The sequence below is a fragment of the Macadamia integrifolia genome, chromosome 11 (genome assembly GCF_013358625.1).
Source record: "Macadamia integrifolia cultivar HAES 741 chromosome 11, SCU_Mint_v3, whole genome shotgun sequence".
Classification (NCBI taxonomy): Eukaryota; Viridiplantae; Streptophyta; class Magnoliopsida; order Proteales; family Proteaceae; genus Macadamia; species Macadamia integrifolia.
In genome coordinates, this window is record NC_056567.1 from 7,877,540 (window position 1) to 7,898,044 (window position 20,505).

The window sequence follows — 20,505 nt, forward strand, 5'->3', positions numbered from 1 at the left end:
CTGGTATAAGGCATTAACACTATCATTAGAAGTGCCCTCAGAGGTGTTGGGGCATTCTTCTAGGAGATGTCCAGGGGACTAGCACCAAGCACAAATCTTAACCAAATTGACTGATGATGGCTCTCTAGGAACAATAGCCTCAATTCTCTTGATTAGGCTATCCAAATGGGCTTCCTTGGCTACTATCCCATCCACAAAATATCTTTTTCCTCCTATGGTTCTTTCACTCTCTTGGGTTGATTCCCACTCACGGGTTTTGTCAGCTAAGTCAAGTAAGAATTCCCATGCCTTTCCTTCATCTGTAAAAGATGTGAATCCCTCAAGGCACATAGACTCTATCATTTGTTTAGTTGGGTAATCAATACCCTTATAAATTATTTGACATAAATGCCATAAGTCTAGGCTATGGTGAGGGCATTCTTGGAGTAGATCCTTGAATCTCTCCATAAGTTTGGAAAATGACTCACTAGACTTTTGCCTAAAGTGAAGGATATCACTTCTAAGCTTATTGGTCTTGTGAGTTGGGAAAAACTTCTTAAGGAAGACAACTGTGAACTGTTCCATGAGGTTATGGAATTTTTGGGTAACCCATACAACCACTTCTTAGCTTGGTCTTTCAATGCAAAAGTGATAAACCTAAGCTTAACAGCATCATCAGAAAGCTGTTGGATCTTAATTAGAACACATACCTCTTCAAATTCCCTTAGAAATAGGTATGCATCCTCAGAGGTCAATCCATGAAAGTGGGGCAACATAGTGATGTATTGAGATTTGAGTTCAAAATTATTGCCCTGGGCTTGTGGTAGAACTATACAGGAAGGTTGGGCTGTTCTAGCAGGGTAGAACCTATCTTTCAGAGATTTAGGTGAAGGGTTTTGCTGTTGGTCTCCCATATTGAAGGGTTTTAAAGAGAGCAAACGTATAGGGTCACTAGTTGTTGGATCTCTTCTTTCTAACCGATTCTTAGTATTACGTACCCACCTAACACTCATGCAACAGAAAAATACCCGCAACTAAAGTAAGACAAGCACAAAAGAATGGATAGCAAAACTCTCTTTTTTTTTTTTTGATTTTTTGATTTTTTTGATTTTTTTTTTTTGGTTTTCTTTTTTTGGGAGCTTACCGGCAGGGATTCGGGGTTGCCCAGGTCAATTCCTGAGGTACTGCTACAGGGCGAAACCTGTCTTTATCATAGTGTGAGGCATGGCGACCTCCACTGATACAACTATTATTGTAAGTTGTTCTTCTCAGGAATTCAATAAAAGAAAAGGAAAAATATAAAACAAAGCAAACAAAGCACTCCGATTTACCAAAAGAAAGTGAAAAATAACATGGAACTGTCTCCCCGGCAACGGCGCCAAAAACTTGTTTGAGATTTAAAATGTAACCGCAAGCGTACGGATCAGTGTAGCTACGGGTCGAACACAGGGAGAGCAGCCACTTTATTTTTTATTTCTTTTAATAATGCGAAAGTGAACTGATTAATGGTTGTGATCTAATTCTAATTACCGTCCAAAACATATGTATCTAAAATAACGTCTAACCATTCGTCATCTAAGAATTTAAAGACGCAAGCCACGCAATTAAAATTAAATAAATAAATAACTGAAAATAAACAACCCACGCAATTAAAAAAAATAAATAAATAAATAAAGGAAAAAAAAAATGCTGAAATAAAAATAAAGTAAAAGAAAGGGGATAAAGCTAGAGAGAGACTCACAAGTAGGTTTCTCTACTTAGCCCGAGGGATGCATCATAATATGAGCTTCCCTACTTGACCAGAGAGTCACTCTTACAAGGGTTTCTCTACTTGGCTTTAGGGAAAGGGAGACAATTAAAATAAAAGCAATAAATTGATGGTTCTATGGCTAGGAGGGGCAAAGCCAACACATACACTAGCCATGAACCTTGGGGGAAAGGAATAGCAATAATGTAACGACTGAAAATAAAAATCCTAAATTAAGAAAGAAAGGGTAGTCAGAAGAGGGAATGAGAGGGGGGAGAGAAGACTACTGAAGGAGCCTACTTACTTGAATCAATGCTTGAATTTGAAAAAAAATTGCTCCACGGCTCGTGATCTTGTCACCTAGATCTAAGCCTAGAACTATAACTTAAAAAATTACAACTCAATTGCATAAATCATAAACATAAAAAGAACTGAATAAAAATAAAAGAGTGCTTGCATTAATTGACATAAAAAAAAAACTATTACAAAAGTGATTAAAGCAAAAATAGAGAAGGACTAAAACCAAAGAGTGAGAGAGGGAGAGAGAGAACAACTAAAAAAAACTAGAAGAAGAATGAATTGTCTCCCCTCCTCTTACATGAGTTGTATTTATAGGGAATGGGGAGGTAGGGTAACAATTTTCTCTTTCCTAAAATAGAGAAACCCACAATTGATTGTGAGATCTTTTGAGACCAAAAGTGCTAAGGTGGAGGAGAGAGAAGAGAGAAATAAATTTCCTATAATTTTTTTCTTATTTTCTTTCCCTTTTTTTTTCTAATTTATTTTTCTTCTTTTTTCTCTCTCCTAGGGACGATTTTCTTCCTTCTTGCTTTATGTGATTTGGACAATCTTTTGGTGGATGATGATGTGGAGGAGAGAGAAGATTTGGACAATCTTTATTTCTCCTCTTTTTCTTTTCTTTCCTTTTTTTTTTCTTCTCTTCTTGCGCAGGAACCCTTCCACGATTTTGCTTGCTTCTAATTTGATGTGGAAATCCCTTCCATGCCCTTAGTGCTTTAAGTGAGTGAAAAGCAGGAAATCTTCAACAAAATCTTCTAAAAAAAACAACCATAAGATTCGAACTTGAGACCTCTTGGTGAGCAAGGGAATTTTGTACACCATAGCTCACCAACTACACTAGGTAGTTGTTGTTACCAAAAACAAATCTTTAATCACTTAATGATGTGGTCCATCGATCCTTGTTGGCATTTGGAATATTCCTTGTACCTCTCGAACAATTGCAAACGGGCTGGTTCTGCATCTCGGTTCAGTTCTGATCCATTATTCTTTTTCTGGCCTAAAAGAATAATCATTTGTACGGGTGACCAAACGAATGTGTACTTTTAATTGAACACGTCCATCTTGCTCAGAATTTCATCCTCTTCGCAACCATGAAAAGAAATAGGACCTCTTTACGTGTAAAATTGAAGATATAGCGCCCGATAGTCCTTAAGGCCTTGAAAATATAAAACCTACAAAAAGAGAGTAAAACCCAAGGTAGCTCCATTCTAAATATGTAAAATGCATGTTTTACTACCCTAGATTTCACACATAAATGTGCTCATCAAGTACCCTTAAGGACAGTACCAGGATTTCCACAGGTAAGACGGCCTCAATTCCATATACCAAAGAGAAAGGTGTTGCCCCTATCGAGGATCGTACAGAAGTCCAATATGCCCATAAGGCAAGGGGTAACTTATCAGCCCAATCCTTCTGTGTTTTCGCCATTTTCTGTAGGATGACTTGATGTTTTTGTTGGCTGCTTCTACTACCCTATTTGTCTGTGGCCTGTAAGTGGTAGAGCGATGCCTTTTAATGCCGAACTTTATGCAGATTTTATCGGTCTTACCCCAGAAGTGGGATCCCTGATCTGATATCAATTCTTGAGGTACTCCATATCACGCAATGATAGTTTCTTAGATGAATTTGGCCACCTTAGCAGATGTGACGATTGTATAGGACTGAGCTTCTACCCACTTAGTGAAATAATCAATGACTACCAGGATGAACTCGTCCATTGGATGCTTTAGGGTTGACTTTCCCAATGATGCCGATGCCCCAAGTGGAGAATGGGCAAGGTGAACTGAGCGAATGTAGCTCTGTTGGTGGGATATGTATGATGCTAGCAAATATCTGACACTTGTGGTATTTCTTGACAAAGTCTACGTAATTTGCTTCCATTGTGTTCCAGTAATATCCTAGCCTGAGGATCTTGTTAGATAACATCTTGGCATTCATGTGGGGTCCACAAAGTCCTTGATGAATTTCTTCCATGATAGTGGTAGCTTATTCCTCATCTACACACAACAATTGTATACCATCATAGGATCTCTTGTATAACAGATCTTCTTGGAGAATAAACTAGGTGGCATATCTCCTCAGAACCTTCTTCTCTCTATCAGTTGCTTCAACTAGGTACTTCATTTCCCTGATGAAATCCACTATGTGAGGAACCAAGATCGACCATCCACAGTAAGAGAGTTTACGAAATTCTGATAAATGGGCCTACTTCTTTGTTCTACCAAGAATGGTCGGATTCTAGCCATAGGGTTGCACTCTACCATAGAAGCCAAGGTTGCAAAGGCATCAGCAAACTTGGTGTTATCCCTCTGGAAGTATTCGAACGAAATCTTTTCAAAGTGTTCAATCATCTCTTCTAGATGTTCTTGATATGGTTTCAGCTTCTCATCTCTAGTTTTCCACTTTTCCTGTGTCTGATAGATGACAATGGATGAATCACCGTATACCTTGATCCTTTTCACCCCAATGGTTAAAATAATTTCGAGTCCCAAAGCACAAGCTTCATATTCGGCAATATTATTGGTATATTGGAAGTCGAGGCAAAATATTGAAGGCAAATAAAGGCCATCAAGAGTGACAAGTAATATTCCCGTGCCACATCCCGTCTGATTGGCCGCTCCATTAAAGAATAAATGCCATTCATTAACTGTATCTTTTTCCTTTACTGCTGTGATTCCTTCATTGGAAAATGCATCATCCAAGGATCTTCCATCTTCCGTGGGGTGAGCAGCCAAATGATCAGCTAAGACCTGACCCTTGATAGATTTCTGAGTAACATGGGTGATGTCAAACTCTGATAGCAAAAGTAACCAACGGGCCATCCTTCCTGTTAAGGCTGGTTTCTCAAAGAGATATTTGATGGGGTCCATCTTTGAGATCAAGTGCACCGGATAGGAAACCATGTAGTGTCGTAACTTTTTAGTTGCCCAAATCAACGCAGCATAAGTTCTTTTCAAAGGTGTGTACCTTGTCCATATTCTAAAAACTTCTTGCTGAGGTAATATATGGCATGCTCTGCCCCATTTTCTGTTTCCTTCTGTGCTAGCAAAGAGCCTATGGAATATTCTCCCACGGACAGATACAACAGAAGTGGTTCTCCTTCCACTGGCAGTGTCAATACTGGTGGGTACTCCTTGATCTTGTCAAAGGCTTATTGGCATTGGTCATTCGATTTAGTTGGCTAACCCTTCTTCAGCAGCTTGAAAATTGGTTCACAGATTGTAGTCAACTGAGCTATGAATTTGCTAATATACTGGATGTGACCCAAAAATCCTCATATTTGCTTCTTAGTTTGAGGCATGGGCATTTCCTGAATTACCTTGATCTTGATAGGATCGAATTCAATGCCTCTTTCACTCACTAAGAAGCCTAACAAATTTTCCGTTGCTGCCTCGAATATACATTTCTGAGGATTCAACTTCAGCTGATACTTCTTGATTCTTTCAAAGAATCGTCTTAGTGCAGGAATATGCCCCTGTCGATCTTTTGACTTTACTATCATGTCATCCACATAGACTTCCACATCTTTATTCATCATGTCATGTAATATGGCCATGGCTGCTCTTTGATAAGTTGCCTCAACATTCTTCAGTCCAAAAGGCATCACCTTATAACAATAGGTTCTCCATGGAGTGGTGAAGGTTGTCTTCTCACGATCCTCTAGGTGCATTTGGATGTATCCCGAGAATCCATCCATGAATGAAGACAAAGCATGCCTCACCATATTATCCACCAATACGTCAATGTGAGGTAATGGGAAATCATCTTTGGGGCTTACTTTGTTAAGATCTTGAAAGTCCACACACATTCGTACCTTGCCATCTTTCTTTGGTATTAGTACAATATTGGCCAACCATTGGGGGTACTTCACCACTTGTAGGAGCCCCGCATTCCATTGCTTCACAACTTTTTCTCTAATCTTCTCACTCCATTCTGGATGCATTCTTTGGAGCTTTTGCTTTACTGGCTTTACCCCAGGGTAAGTCAGCAATCAATGCTGCACGATGTTGGGGTCGATACCAAGCATATCGTCATAAGACCAAGCAAAGACTTCGGTGAATTCCTTCAGAAGATTAATCATCCATTCTGCTTCTTCTTCGTCAAGGGTAGTGCCACTTTTTACCTCTTGAAGGCATTGATCGGTTCCTAGATTAATAACCCGAGTATCATCATGGATGGGTTGGGCTTTCTTTGGTTTGCATTGTTTTATTAGTTCTTAATATTTATTAAGATCATCATCGGAAAAAGGAGGCAAGTCATACTCAGAATTAGAAATTTCATTCATGAAAGGAGTAACAGACTCGACATACAAAAACTCTAAACTCTCCTTAAGAGGGAAGGTTGACATAGAATCATAAATAATAGATTTGACTACAGACTCGATAACTAGCTTGATGCTTTCGCTAGGGGTATTTAGGCTAGTTGACTTGAAAGCATGAGCAAACTTGAAGTTTTCTCCAATGCTTGTCTAGTTCTGGAGTGGTTCAGTGGCTTGATGGATGAGGAGGCATGACAAAGGGCCTTCTTCTCCTTCTGAGAAAGTTACTGCTACTTCTTTAGGGGCGCAATAGTTCCTCTGGACAGGTGCCCGCTTTTTCACGAATACCAACTGATCAGTCTCGTGCTTCTAGAAGCCAAACTTTCTGAGGGGTGAAAATTGGTAGAGACTGCTCATTCCTTTTTCTATGAAGTCCATCTTTCAAGCCTGCTGAGGGATGCCATCCCATTGCCTCGGTCACATCTTTGACCACCTTAACGAGCCCTCCCATTGTAATTGGTTCGGGCATAGTACATACAAACCATCATCCTCTGTGCTCTCCTTTGCTTTGTATACGTGCTTCTTCCTCCAAAAGGATGGGGCTTGAGCTCATGCAACTCTCTGGCTCTGGGCTCTTATAGGAAGGAGAAAATGAAGCCTTTCACATCAAGGAAAAGTGGTAAACTCCAGGTAAGTCTTTTCTTTTCCCACTCCCTTTTCAGGAGGACTCGAGGACTTGGCAATTCTGTAGATTGGATTAGTGTTGTGGGGTTGCCAGAGGTGAACCCATCTTTAATCATTGCAACTTTCACTATCCCAGTAATGCAACTGCCTTGATCACTTTCCTTAACCAGCATTTGCTGTTGTTCCACTTCGTGAGTCACCCAATCAAACTCGTCTTGGAAGAACACTTCAAATCCTGGTTGCATCTTTGCTGCAGTTTCATCAAACCATGGCTCCACATTTCCACAAAAAGGAAAGTCCTCTCCTCCTTTCGCAAAGTACCAATTGAGAGTAGGGTAGTAAGTGACAGAGATCTTCCTAGTCATCCTCAGCACTTTCTGCCCTTTGATAGTTGGGGAGTGTACCTGAGACCATTTTTTCCTTTGTTTACTGCCAAACTAGGCTACTTTGGAACTCCTTGATGATATTTTCCTAGCCCCATGCCCAGAAAGTACTGCATATTCTTCATCATCTGATTCACTGGCGGACTCCAGATGGCTTCATAGTTACTCCTTTGGAGCTTCTTTGGCAATGGCTATGCAAGTGGTGTTTAATTCAAAACCACTCATTTGCACCTCCTGGTCTTGTTCTTCCCCATTTTCAATGTTGGTCAAAGTGTTAACCACTTCAGGATCTCCCGCCACTAAGACCACCTTCCCCTCATGAACTTTATTTTTTGATGGAGACTCGAGGTCACTGCCTTTGCAGGATGCAACTAAGGCCTTCCTAAGACCATGTTAAAAGCTGCCGATATATCAATGACTTGAAAATCAACATCAAACTTCACCGGGTCAATCTTTACAGCAAGGGTAATGATGCCAAAGATCTTCCTCTTGGTATTATCGTATGCCCTTTATAGTTTAGGTGGTTAGCCTCATTTCTTCCAAGTTGATGCCGATACTCTTTGCTGATCTCAGTGGTAGCACATTCAAAGTGGACCCGTTATCAACAAGAACCTAGGGAACCACTTTGTCAAGGCATTCAACTGTAATGTGGAGAGCCCGATTGTGTTGGGTTTCCTTAAGAAGCTCAGAATCTGAGAACATCAGGGACTGCACCGCATATGTTGCCCCTACTATATGAGTGAGGTGTGTCAGATTTATCTTGATCGGTACTTGAACGTTAGCGAGAGACCTCAAGATTGCTTCATGGTGCGAAGGGGATGCCATCAACAATCCCCAAATAGAGATATTTACCTGGGACTTCTTGAGTTGAGTCAAGACTGGGTTCTTTGGTTCTTTCTTCACGCTGCTAGTTCCAGCCTCATTAGCTCTTAGCTATTCTACTGCTAGAACCTTGCCCTTGTAGTCTTTCCCACTTCTAGTTTCCATCATGTTGATTGATTTTTTCACAATACTCTACGTGGGATAACTATCTTCATCATCACTATTGGTTAGGGTGATTATCCCCACCATAGAATCATTTTCTTCTTCTGATTCTCCTTCCCAACTTGGGGTGGGAAGTCGAGGACCCCCACCAATATCCACAGCCTGGCTCGTAGCTTTTTGACAGTATTGGAAAGCTGTTGGAATGTAGCGTCTACCGCCTCTATGATTGTGTCATCTCCTCCAGATCATCCAATTGCTCCCGGTAGTAAAAATCACTGATAGTTACTTCCCCCAACATTTTGTTAATTTCTTCTATCCTTTTCTGCATCTTTAATGCAGTGGAGTATACTTCACACAGCTTTGGTTCTGGCTTGACTAGGTAATCTGGTTCATCCAAATAAACTTGCATCGGCTCTCTAGATCCTTCATCACTTTCTGAATCTGACGTAGAATCATCTCCTCCTATGTAGAGGGAAGGGTAAATGCGACATGTTGGATCAACTATCAAATCATCACCACCAATAGCATAGACTGAGAAACATGTCGGATGTTCTGGTGAGTAATAGTCTGACTCAACATCATAATCATTGTACCAAGGCCCTTTTGGTAGTCATCCCAGTCTGAATACCCATCATCCTCTCGAGAATCAGAGTCATCTCCATCCGTCTCATCTTCATTTTTGTCCTCATCATCATCGTCATCATCCTCTTCTTTGTTGATTTCACTCCCACTTGATTCTTCATCAGATTCCTCAGGACTATCAAATTCTCCAGCATCCAAACGCTAGTAGTATTCAGAGCGTACAAACCGAAAGATTTTCATATGGTTGGTCCTATCATTACTGGCTCGAAGTTGGACTAGTCCTGACTCATCATCCTCAGTGTCACTTCCTACATGGATTAAGGAAGTGTATTCCTTGATCTGCTCCCCTATAGCCAATGTGGTTACCGCTCTGAAAAGATCAGTTTTAATCTCTTCAATTACTTCTGGATTGTCTTCTGAAGTTATAGCAGACTGAATTAAAGAAGTGGGATCACTCTCCTGGTCTTCCCCTAATGCATTTACTGACCCTGTTGATGAAGTCATTTTTGGGGAATCTGATAGTGCAAGCATATCCTTCCAATCATACTCGTTCGTCCATCCTTCTTTTGGGTTATACACCAAACTTTGAGAGTGGGATTGGTATGAGGGTGATGAGGGATATGAAGTGGGATGGTATGAAGATGATGTAATGTGAGAGGTAGGATATGAAGACCGGGGGTGATAGGATGAAGAGGTTCCTCCACTTTGATGGTGGGGAAAAGTTTGATGATATGGCGGAGGTTGATAATATGGTGGAGGTGGAAAATATGGTGGGGGTTAGTAATGTGATGTGGTGGACCCTTCTGTGGATGAGGAAGGATGAATGGCGGGCGTATGATCTTCTGATTCTTCTTCTGATGATTCTCTTCTTCTAGGGGTCTTTCTGACTCCAGTCCTTTGACTCATGACTCTTCTGTAAGCACGGGCATTCATATGATTTTTTTGAGCTCTAGGTACAATGAGTTGAGTGGAGTCATTCTCTATAGTTTCTTCATCCAGATTGTTCACATGATCAGGGAGTGGATTAGTATTGACATTGGGAGGTTGTTTGACCTTGACTTCAATTGTTCCATTATCTACCAAGTCCTAAATTGCATGCTATAAACCAAAATATCTGTTAGTGTTGTGCCCCTTCTAAGTGTGGTAGGCACAATACTCATGATCCCTATACCAACTTGGAGGAGAGTTGCTAATCACTCTTGAAGTCACTGTCCCTAGCAATCCTTGCTTCTTTAACTTCTCATATGCAGCCGTTACTAGCACTCCAAAATCAGAATACTGCCTTCTTGGGCGAGGGGCCTTTTAGGCAGATGCATCTGCTTGTATTATGAAGGCGTGTGAAGAAGTGGCTGGTGAGACTGATCGCTGAACTACACACATTAATTTTCAGACCCTTTCCCCATCCGACTCAGGTGTTCTTGCTTGCATCTTGGGAGGATCCTTGATACTGGGCCTCTTTCAAAATTCTGTTATCCACATGCATTCCGGTGGCTATTAAGGCATCAAAAGTTTGCAAATGCTGATAGTAAAGAACATCATAATAGGGTTTTGATAGGTTTTCTATCAACATGTCTACCTGCTCTGCTTCTGAAGGCTTATTTGCCATCTTGGTGGCCTTGTCTCTGAATCTCATCAAGAAGGCGGTGAATCCTTCTTTAGGCTGCTGCTTCAATGTCTCAAACTCCCGACATTTCACATCCACCTCAATATTGTAGGAGTACTGCTTGGTGAAGGCTTTCACTACCGTTGTCCAATTCTGAGTTTATGATGACTCCAACTGTGTGAGCCACCTCAGTGTTGGTCCTGATAGGGTTAACATGAAGGCCTGCCCCATCTGGTTATCTGCAAGTTGCCATGACTTGGCGATGTTGAGGAAGACTTTGAGATGAGCCTTGGGGTCTCCTGACCCATCAAACCTATCAGTCTACCACTCGAATTTTTCTGGAATTCTCGCCCCTAGAGAAGAAACTCATTTTCTCAGAATCCACTGCTTGGCCTTCTGAGCCTTTTCTTGCTCGAATCATGTTTTCCAACTTTTCTAACTGTTCTCTTAGCTTCCTTTCTTTCTCTGTTTCCAGATGCTCAAAGCGGACGTGTGCTGTGAATTCCTCTTCTTCATCTTCCATCACTACCCTAGAAGGAGGGACCCTAGAATAGGCCCCTTTTTGACCATTCAGACGGGTAGGTGAAGATCCTCTCTGACCAGTTGGTCGGACATGCTCTGGCTCTCCTGAGTCAACTCCGGAAGAATTTCCATGATGACTTGTAGCTCCATTCTGTACCACATCTCCTGTAGCTGATGCCGGCTCAATCTTGGGAGGGTTCTGAAGCGTATGCAATATCTGAGCTATTCCTCTCTTGACTTCAGCCATTTCTGTCTATAAAGTCTCCATGGGACAGACCCAACCATTTCTTTTTTGTTTCACCTACTATTCGACCATCTTCTTAAATGGGCGATGGTGTTGCAGGTCCTCCATTGAGAACACAGTAAATGGGGTTTCAAACAACTGGGATGGGTTATATAGGAGATATAATATGGTTAATATTGGCTTTTCTTCTTTTCTAAATCTTTAAGCAACACCATCACTCAAAATAAGAGTGGTTGCGATTTTGAAAAAGTGTCACTCACTTGTCATATGGGACTTTTCTTAGGGTGGTACTTGTAATTTTCCCTTATACTAATGATCCAAAAAGAGGGTTGTGCTTCCACCGAGGCAAGGAGAAGTAGATATGAAGGCTGTCATTCTTGACCGGTAACCAACGAAGCACCAATGTAATGACATTCGCATTTAATTCTAAATTGTAGACTCTGGAGGTAACCACAGAAGGAAGTAAAAGAGAGGCAGAGAAGAGAAATTCCATCTCTAAATCAGGATCGGCAAATCGGGATAAGCTTCTTCACGTATAAGATTTCATCCACTCGTAGTAATTTCCAGAAATGCATATTCAATGATTTTCGCAATTGAATTGGTAGTGAGGTAATTTAATACATTGTTGGATCAAGCATAGAAAACTACATTTTTGCCATTGCAAAGCAGCAGGTAAGCTGCACTGAATGATGAGTGTAAGTTTTTTTAATGAGAACTGAGTGTTACAATAGCAGTTTGGAAAACCTGACGAGTGTACTTCCTTGGAAGTGGTTAAAATGAAAAATGCATTTATGGACAGCAAGGGAACTAGCCATCGAAAATCCAAACAGCTGGAAGAAATCTAATAAACAACAGAATCAGCCATTGAAGTGGAGGTAAGTCTGTGTACATCTGCCCCTCCCCAGACCTGACAGTGGCATGAGCAACGCACATATGCAAGTCTTGTTCTCAGCCCAAAAATAGAAAAGGGGTAGCCAACATGTCAGCGGAACTAAACTTCCAACCATTAAGATATAGTGTGCTATGAGAATGAATCAGTTTGATCCAGATATCTTGAATCTCGAGTCTTCACCAAGACAAGGATGAAAAGGATTGCAGGGGGGAAATTTGTACAAGTACGCTTCCAACCAGAACATGTGCAGATATTTATTCATTCAATGGTAGAACAAGACGAGTAGTGGCTGCCTAAATCAGAATTCTCTCTCTTCAATATGGCCTCAAGGTTCTGGAAGCATCTCAGAGGTCTAATGACTCTAATAACCTGTAGATTGTACAAAGAGAACAAAAAGGTAAAGCTTAGCAATTACAATAATCGGAATAGAACACATGGCCGAACCAAGAAGCACAATACAATCTTTCATCAATCCATGCACTCAATAAGTCATTACATATATCTAAGGACCAAATTTCCTAAGGCCACAATCCCATTCACTGAGCGGGCCTCAGATGTGTGTGGGGGTATCGGGGTTATTTAGGGAAGGTTCTAAAATCCTATAGGGGTTTGTGAACCCTAGGATGGAGCAGTGATCCTCATGGCGCAGTGAAGGAAAACTTCTCCCTAAATATAATAGGACAAAAAATGATATGCACTTGAAACTATTATATCACGCAAGTCCCAAGCTTCCCACCATGCAATTTCACAAAACATTTTTCTTTTTTCAGATGTCATACCAACGATTCAACAAAGGAAAAAGCACAAATGAGAGCACTCCCACATGGCCACATACATTATATATGTGTGCCCAGCCTTTTCCCACACATTATGTGAAAGTGCTCTCATTTCTGCTTTTTCCTTTGTTGAATTGTTGGTATGACATCTGAAAAAAGAAAAATGTCATATATTGGGTACTATATATTAATTATTTTTTTTCCGGGAGGGAAGGTGTTTAAGGGTGTTTACAATTGTATGTTAATGAGGGTAAACACTTATTCCTACCAAACTGTAGGAAGGGACAGTCCCACTTTCAGCATTACTCCATGAAATTGGTCATATCTTGTATCATTTATAAAGCAGGACCTTCTGATGAACCTTGCCAACAAACCTACTCTAACAAGAAATAAACTTAAATTTGGAGACTGCTTGGTGAGCTCTCTAACTGCCTCCGTATGCAGCTTCCAGTCTACACGAAAAGCAAACTAAATCCCCAAGATGTTACTCCTCCCTGAGTTGACCTGATCCCTTCCACGTTCGTTCTTCCTCCGACGGTTCCTACCATCAGAACTCCTTCAACGTTAGCCATAGCCCATCTGAAACTCTCCTTGCGAACTCCAGCCCCTCCTCTCTCCACTCCCAGACCTTGGAACTCTACTGTCAGCCAAGTCCCCTCCCCCTCCAGAGTTGGTCACTCCTTGTTCTTCATTCCTCCCTCTGTGGTTGGCGACAAGGTTGGATTATGTCCCTCTGGCTTGCTTGAGTCTAAAATTTCTAAATAGCAAAACTTCCTGATCGGCCATTTTCTCGGGAGCAGACCTCCTTTCCACATTGTCAAGTTTTCTATCTTCAAACAATGGAGGATTCAAGGCCTGCTATCCGCTTATCTGCTCGAAAATGGGATTTTCATCTTCAAGTTTTCTGAAGAAGCTGACAAGATTAAAGCATTAGAAGGAGGTCCTTGGCTTGTTGGGAAAAACAAATGTTCCTTCGTCTCTGGGATGAACACTCCATCTTAAGCAACGATGATTTCAAATCGATCCCTGTTTAGGTTGCTCTTCATAATCTCCCTTTTCACTATTGTTGTTCTTAGGGATTGCGTTTAGTGGGCTCTATCATTGGAAAACCTCTGTTCTCTGATCACAGAACCAAACTGATGTATAGATTATCCTTAGCTAGAATAATGCATTGAAATCTCGGCCGAAGACACCCCTCCATCCTCTTTTACGGTTCATAATGAAGAAGGGTTTTCGTTTTTCCTAGTTCAATATGAATGGTTCCTCCCCAATGCATGATTTGTAAATCTTTTGGTCATAATACTTTCTGATGTTGGAAAAGATAGATATCTCTCTCCTTTCCAGACTTGAGGAAGAAGAAGAAACGCAATAGGAATTGAAGTCTCATAGCAAACCAAGCCCAATGAAGCCCTAAACTCGCCGTCGGCCAGACCTTCCTTCCTAGGTCCAATGGACCTCCAGCAAAGGCCTACTGAGCAAAACAGATTGTCCCTCCTTTTGTCAATGTCAAATCCCGACGAAGAGCAAAGGGATCTATCCCAAGGATCTTCTCCTTTGTCGTATCCTCGCTCTGCAATCGCCGCTGAGGTTGTCATTGAAGTTCTGCATATGCCTAACATTATCCTTTGCCACTCTTCTCACTCAAGCCTCTCTCCTCCTCGTCATGTCTCTATCCCTTCTTCTGAAACTGGCGATCTTCACTTTTCTCCCTCCTTTCTTCCTCCCATCCTTCCCCTCCCTCTCCCTGGGAGTCCCACCACCTCTTCTAGTTCCTTTCATCCCTCTAACCATTTCTGGCCCTTCCATCTCGGGCGTGCACCAGTCGCTACATTCTCCTAACCCGATCCTCCACAATCCGGTCTTAGCTTTTAACCCATTCACTTCCTTAAATCCGACCACCATCATCTCTCCTTATAACTTACCGACCCACCAGACCCATCCCCTACCCACGCAGGTCATCTCCTCAACCCTTTTTGTCCTTCTCCCTCACCCAGTATCTCACCCATCGATCCGTCTAATCTGTTGAGAGCTTCTCTCTTATCTACTGACCCCTCCTCTGATCAAGATCGCCTAAGGCTTCTATCTCGTCTGCTACTTCAGTCACCCCCTGCCTGCCTCCATGTGATCCTGTGGATGCCTCAATGACCTATGCCTTTGTCTCCTCCATCTCAGGCCCTTTGCATGCCCCCTTCCTCTACTGTTATGAATGGCCTTCCGGAATCCAGGTCACCACACCATCATCTCGTCTCCTTCGAAGGGCAACCTCATCATCTCAGGTCCGCTCAAGCCCCTCCTACGCACCCATCCCCTTCTGTTATTGCTCCTGCCTCAGACGCTACTTGTTCCGATGCCAATCTGCTTGCTGCTGCTCCCTTGTCGATGATTGTCGGCTCTCTTCTGCTGCTTCAACGGCTACCGACGCTTTGTCTCGTGATGTTGCTGCTCCTGCCCCTTTCTCCTCTGAAGCTTCCATTGTGCCCTTGCACTCCCCTAACATCTGAAGATCTCCACTTCCAAAAACCAAGTTCCTGTAAGACCTTGACCAGAGGGTCTACTCTCAAGAACAAATGTGTTGCTACAGGTACAAAGAACTCTTTTTCAACCCAGCCATCTCCGCATAAGGAATATCATCAGCGGCTTAGGTGCCTCCCTACTTCTGGCCATCAACAGGCCTCTCCTCCAGCCCCCTGGAGGTTCTGACCCCGCACCCACCTCCTTCTCAATGATCCCTTGGACCATATGGAATGTCCGAGGATTAAATTCCTCGGCAAACCATGCTGTCATCCGCTCCTGGATTCTATCTTCTAATGTTGTTCTTTGCTGTCTCCTTGAGACAAAAGTCCTTCAGACCAATGCCTTCCGTATTGTGGCATCCATTACTCCCCACTGGCCCTTCATCTCTAATTATGCCCATTGTCCTAATGGCCATATCTGGATCCTTTGGAACACCCTCAAGCTTCTTGAATCTTATATCTTCCTCTTCCCAATGCATTCATCTTTCCATCTCTGACCCTTTTGGATCCAACCATAGTTGTCACGGCGCCAAGGCGAACCAAGGCGGTGGAGGGTTGTCTAAGCGCTTAGGCGAGAAGGCACCCGCCTTAAGGCGAACTAGGCCAACAAGTGTTATTTTTTATTTTTCCTATTTTCTAACATTATTTAGTAAGTTATATATACCTTGTATCATAAAAAATCAAGATTAAGCCACATCAAGTCATTAAAAATCAACATTTAGCCACATCAAATCATAAAAAATTAACATTAAGTCATATTAAGTTATAAAAAATCAACATTTAGAAAAATGCTCTAATTCTATAATAAGTTTGACTGGTCAAATGATTTTATTTTTACATGAGACTTTTTGTATTAGTTATAATATAAAACCAGCTTTCTAACAAGTCTAAGATTACTTAAATCTGAGTTGCAATGACAAAGTAATGCTTTAGTCAAACTTATTTTTAAGTGCGCGAATACTGTTAAAATCGCCTGAATGAAAATAATTTTATGAATATCAAAACAAAATATTTTTTTACCGGACTTTTGGTTTTTAGCAATGTTTTAACATGATAGAATTTATAAAATTTTCATAATTGAGAAAAAACCCTAGCATTTAAAAGTTGAAAATAGTCCATATAACCAAAATCCAGTTTTTGTTCTTGGACTGGGGGGTTGACTTTTTATCCTTTTGGAATTTGATTTTTAAACTATTTTTATTGGATTCAAATAGGGGGTATTTGCATATTTATGAATAATATCTTAAGTAAATGAAATAACAAATATTAAAAACATTTACTTGAATGATATTTGGCATAAATCAGTGTCGAAATAGAAGGCAACATGCAGTGCAACAAGGCGGCTGTCGCCTAGGCCCCAGGAAAACCGCCTGGAAGCCTAGGCGTCACCTAGGCCTTGACAACTATGGATCCAACCCTTGTTTCTTCTCTGTCATCTATACTTTGAATTGTGCCTTCGAGAGATCTTTCTGGACCGATCTTCGTTCCTTCGCATCCTCCTCTAGCTCCCTCCCTTAGGGGATAGCGGGAGACTTTAATGTGGTCTGTTACAGCCACGAAAAGCATGGGGGCGACCCTATCGACCCTTCCTTTGTTGATCCTTTTAATGATCCTTTTAATGACTACATTGAGGATTGCAATGAATGATTTAAGATCGTCGGGTGCCAAACTCTCTTGGCATAATCATTCTTGTGGGCCAAATAGAATTGCTTGCAAACTTGACAGAGTTCTTGTCAATGAAGCTTGGTTAGCCTCTTTCCTCTCCTCTCATGCCTCCTTCGCAATCCCCCTAGCATTTCCGATCATAGCCCCATCTCCCTCTCTGTCCGCTCTCTCATCTCCTTCGGCCCCAAGCCTTTCAAATTCTTTGACATGTGTTTCTTTCATCAAGCTTTTCTCCCCATTGTCTGTGAAGCCTGGGACATCCCTATCTATGCTTCCTCCTCTCCCCTCTTAGCCTTTGCCAGAAAGCTCATAAATGTTAAATTCGCTCTCAAGAGTTGGAACTCCTCCACCTATGGCAACATCTCTTCTAGGATCTCCTCCTGCAGAGATAAGCTTGATTCCACCTAGTCCAGCTCCAAAGTGATCTTCATAATCATGATCCTTTGGAGGAAGAAACATTGGTTGGCCTGGAGCTTTCCTCCATTCCTACCCAAAAGGAGAGAATTTCTCCATCTGAAATCCATGAGCTCGGAGATTCCAACTCCGCTTACTTCCATAGATCCTTGAGGGCTAGAGTGAATGCTAACTTCATTCCTTTGTTCATCTCCAGTGATGGTTCCTCCCTTCATTCCCCTAAGGACATCAAGTCTAAAGCTGTCTCCTATTTTTCTGAGCTCTTCCATCCTCCCTCACCTCTCTCCTACCCCCTCCCCTAGGGCCTGATTAATAAATTCATCCCTAGCCATATCCTCCCATCCCTTCATTCCATCCCCTCCGATGATGAGATTTTGGCTGTCCTCCTTTCCCATAAAGCGAATAAATCTCCTGGGCCTGATGGCTTTAGTATGGGAATTTTCTCTTTCTGCTGGGATATCATCAAGCCTGACCTCATCTGTACCATCAGAAGCTTCTTTTTTGCCCCAAATCAAATCAAAGGGATAAACCACAATTTTCTTTGCCTCATTCTTAAGATTGAGGGAGCTTGCTCCATGTCTGACTATAGATCCATCTCCCTCTGCAATCTCCTTTATAAGTTTATTGCCAAAATCCTTGCCAACCAGATCCAAAAGGTTGTTGACTCCCTTGTCAATGCTAACCAATCTACTTTTATAGCTAGTAGAAGCATAGTTGATAACATCATTTTATGCCATGAGATTGAAAGGGTTTGACTAGGAAATCCCATTCCACGGCTGCCCTCCTTAAGATAGACATCCACAAAGCTTTTGACTCCATCAAATGGGACTTCATCTCCAAAGTACTGCTTTAAACGTCCTTCCCTCCCACCTTTGTTCGCTGGATACACTCTTGTATTTCCTCCCCCCTGCTTCTCTGTCTTTGTCAATGGTAGCCCTGTTAGCTACTTCCCCTCTTCAGTAAGTATCAGACAAAGATGCCTCTCTCCCCATTCCTCTTCTCCCTTCCCTTAAGGTACTTTCTAGATCCATCCAATCTTCCATTGACCTCCACCTTATTTCCCCCATTACTAAATGTAAACCCTCCTTCTCACCCCTTGCTTTTGTTGATGATCTTATGATCTTCTCAAAAGCGGACCCTCAATCAATCTCCTCTGTTCTGTACTCCTTCCATCTCTTTACTTACCTCTCAAGGCTCCAAATTAATCTCCTCAAATCCCAACTCTTCCTCTTTAGCATCCTCAATCCTTCTATAGCCCGCCTCCTAGAGATCACTGGTTTTTCCCATGGTTCCCTCTCGGTCACCTTGGTCTTCCTCTCATCTCACCAAGCCCACAACCCACTATTGTATTCCCATGCTCGACCTCGTGAGGAAAAGGCTGCAACTCTGGAAAGACAAACTTCTTTCTTACGTGGGTCGTCTTGTCCTTGTAAAATATGTCCTCCAATCCATATACCTGTAACGGTCCAGTGTCTTCATTCTCCTTGAATCCACCATCAGATCTTCTGAGTCCGTCCACCACTCCTTACTTTGGAAATGCACTAACTCCTCCAAATTCCTTCACCCTTTGAGATGGGATAAAGTCTGTTAGCTTAAATCTTAAGGAGGTTTGGGTTTGAGAAGAATCAAAGATGTTAATACTATGGGCATCCTTAAGCTCATTTGGAAGATTTCTTCTAATCACAACAGTATTTGGGTCTCTTGGGTCTTCTCATACCTTCTCAAATACGACTCCTTATGGACTGCCTCCCTTCCTTTTGACTCCTTTTGAATCTGGTGCAAATCCTCTCCTTCAAGCCTTTGGCCCCAAGTGCTATTTCTTGCTCCATTGGGATGGTCCTCGATCTCTTTGGTTGGACCCATGGCACCAGTCAGGCATCCTCTTTTTTTTTTTTTTTTTAATCTCCCCCAAAGTCATTTACCCCCTAGCCTGAGTAGATTTTCCAAAGTTGCCTCCCCATCATTTCTCTGGGAGTTTGGTCACCTCCTCCCTCCCCCACCCCACTTGCCGACCTCTAGTCCTCTCACCCTCCCATTCCCCTTGGCCATCGGAGAAGACAGGACAAGACTATCTGGACCATGTCCCCCTTGGGATTGTTCTCTTCTGCCTTTGCTTGGGATTTCATTCATACTAAGGATCCTTTTACCACTTGACGCAACATCATCTGGTTTAAAGGTCACATCCCTCACCAAAAGTTTATTATTTGGTGAGCTCTCTCTAACTACGTCCCTACGCAATGCTTCCTCATCCATCGACACATCCAGGTTCCCCATTCTTATTGCTTTTGTTGGAATGACGCTGAAGATGTTGATCATATCTTTTTCTCCCGTCTTTTCTCTTCCACTGTCTGGAAGAGAGTCCTTAGTTCAAGATGGCCTTCTTCTAAAAGAATCCTTCCTATAAACAAATAATGGATCTAGGTTGATATGACCTTTGGTGGTCATACTATTTGTGATACTACTGGAAAGCTCGCCTTTTGTGCTACCATCAACCATATCTAGATGGAACGCAATCTTCGTAGATGAACTTCCAATTCTAAATCATTTGATAGGATTTGGAAAGCCATCTACTTTAATGTTAGCTCCAAACTTAGTTTCCTCCATCACCGCATGACCCAAAACACCCCAAGGAATAGGCTCACTATTGTGTCCTGGGGTCTCCCATCCACTATTACCTCCCCCCTTTGATGTATCATTCAGTCGTTGTTGGGCTTGTACTTTGCCCTTTGTTGGTGTTTTTGCTTTAGTGGCTCTTGCCCTTGTGTTTTGTTCTTTCACCTTTCTCTCTCTTCCCTTGTATAGTCTCTCTTGCTTGGTAATGAATTTATTTATTTACCCAAAAGAAAAAAACTTGCCAACAACTCAGCTTGTCCAAACTAAATTAGGCTGGCTACATGGATACTTGCCTCCAATCAGCTCTATTCGACATCAAACTTGACACAAGGTCTAAGATATGCAT

The 20,505-nt window shown here is 42.0% G+C and overlaps 1 protein-coding gene and 1 non-coding gene across 4 annotated transcripts in view; one reads left to right on the forward strand and one right to left on the reverse strand.

Moving 5' to 3' along the window:
• Positions 1-400: 400 nt before the first annotated feature.
• On the forward strand, positions 401-507 carry LOC122094486. Its single transcript, XR_006144802.1, has one exon. It is a non-coding gene; the product is annotated as a small nucleolar RNA R71 (small nucleolar RNA).
• Positions 508-11,911: 11,404 nt separating this feature from the next.
• Positions 11,912-20,505, reverse strand: part of LOC122093775 (integrin-linked protein kinase 1-like) — an 86,631-nt gene continuing 78,037 nt past the window's right edge. For all 3 annotated transcript variants that reach the window (XM_042664253.1, XM_042664251.1, XM_042664252.1), the window contains one exon: positions 11,912-12,547. In XM_042664253.1, coding sequence (XP_042520187.1) covers positions 12,437-12,547 — 111 coding nt within the window. In that variant the 3' untranslated portion in view covers positions 11,912-12,436. The remainder of the gene's footprint in view (positions 12,548-20,505) is intronic.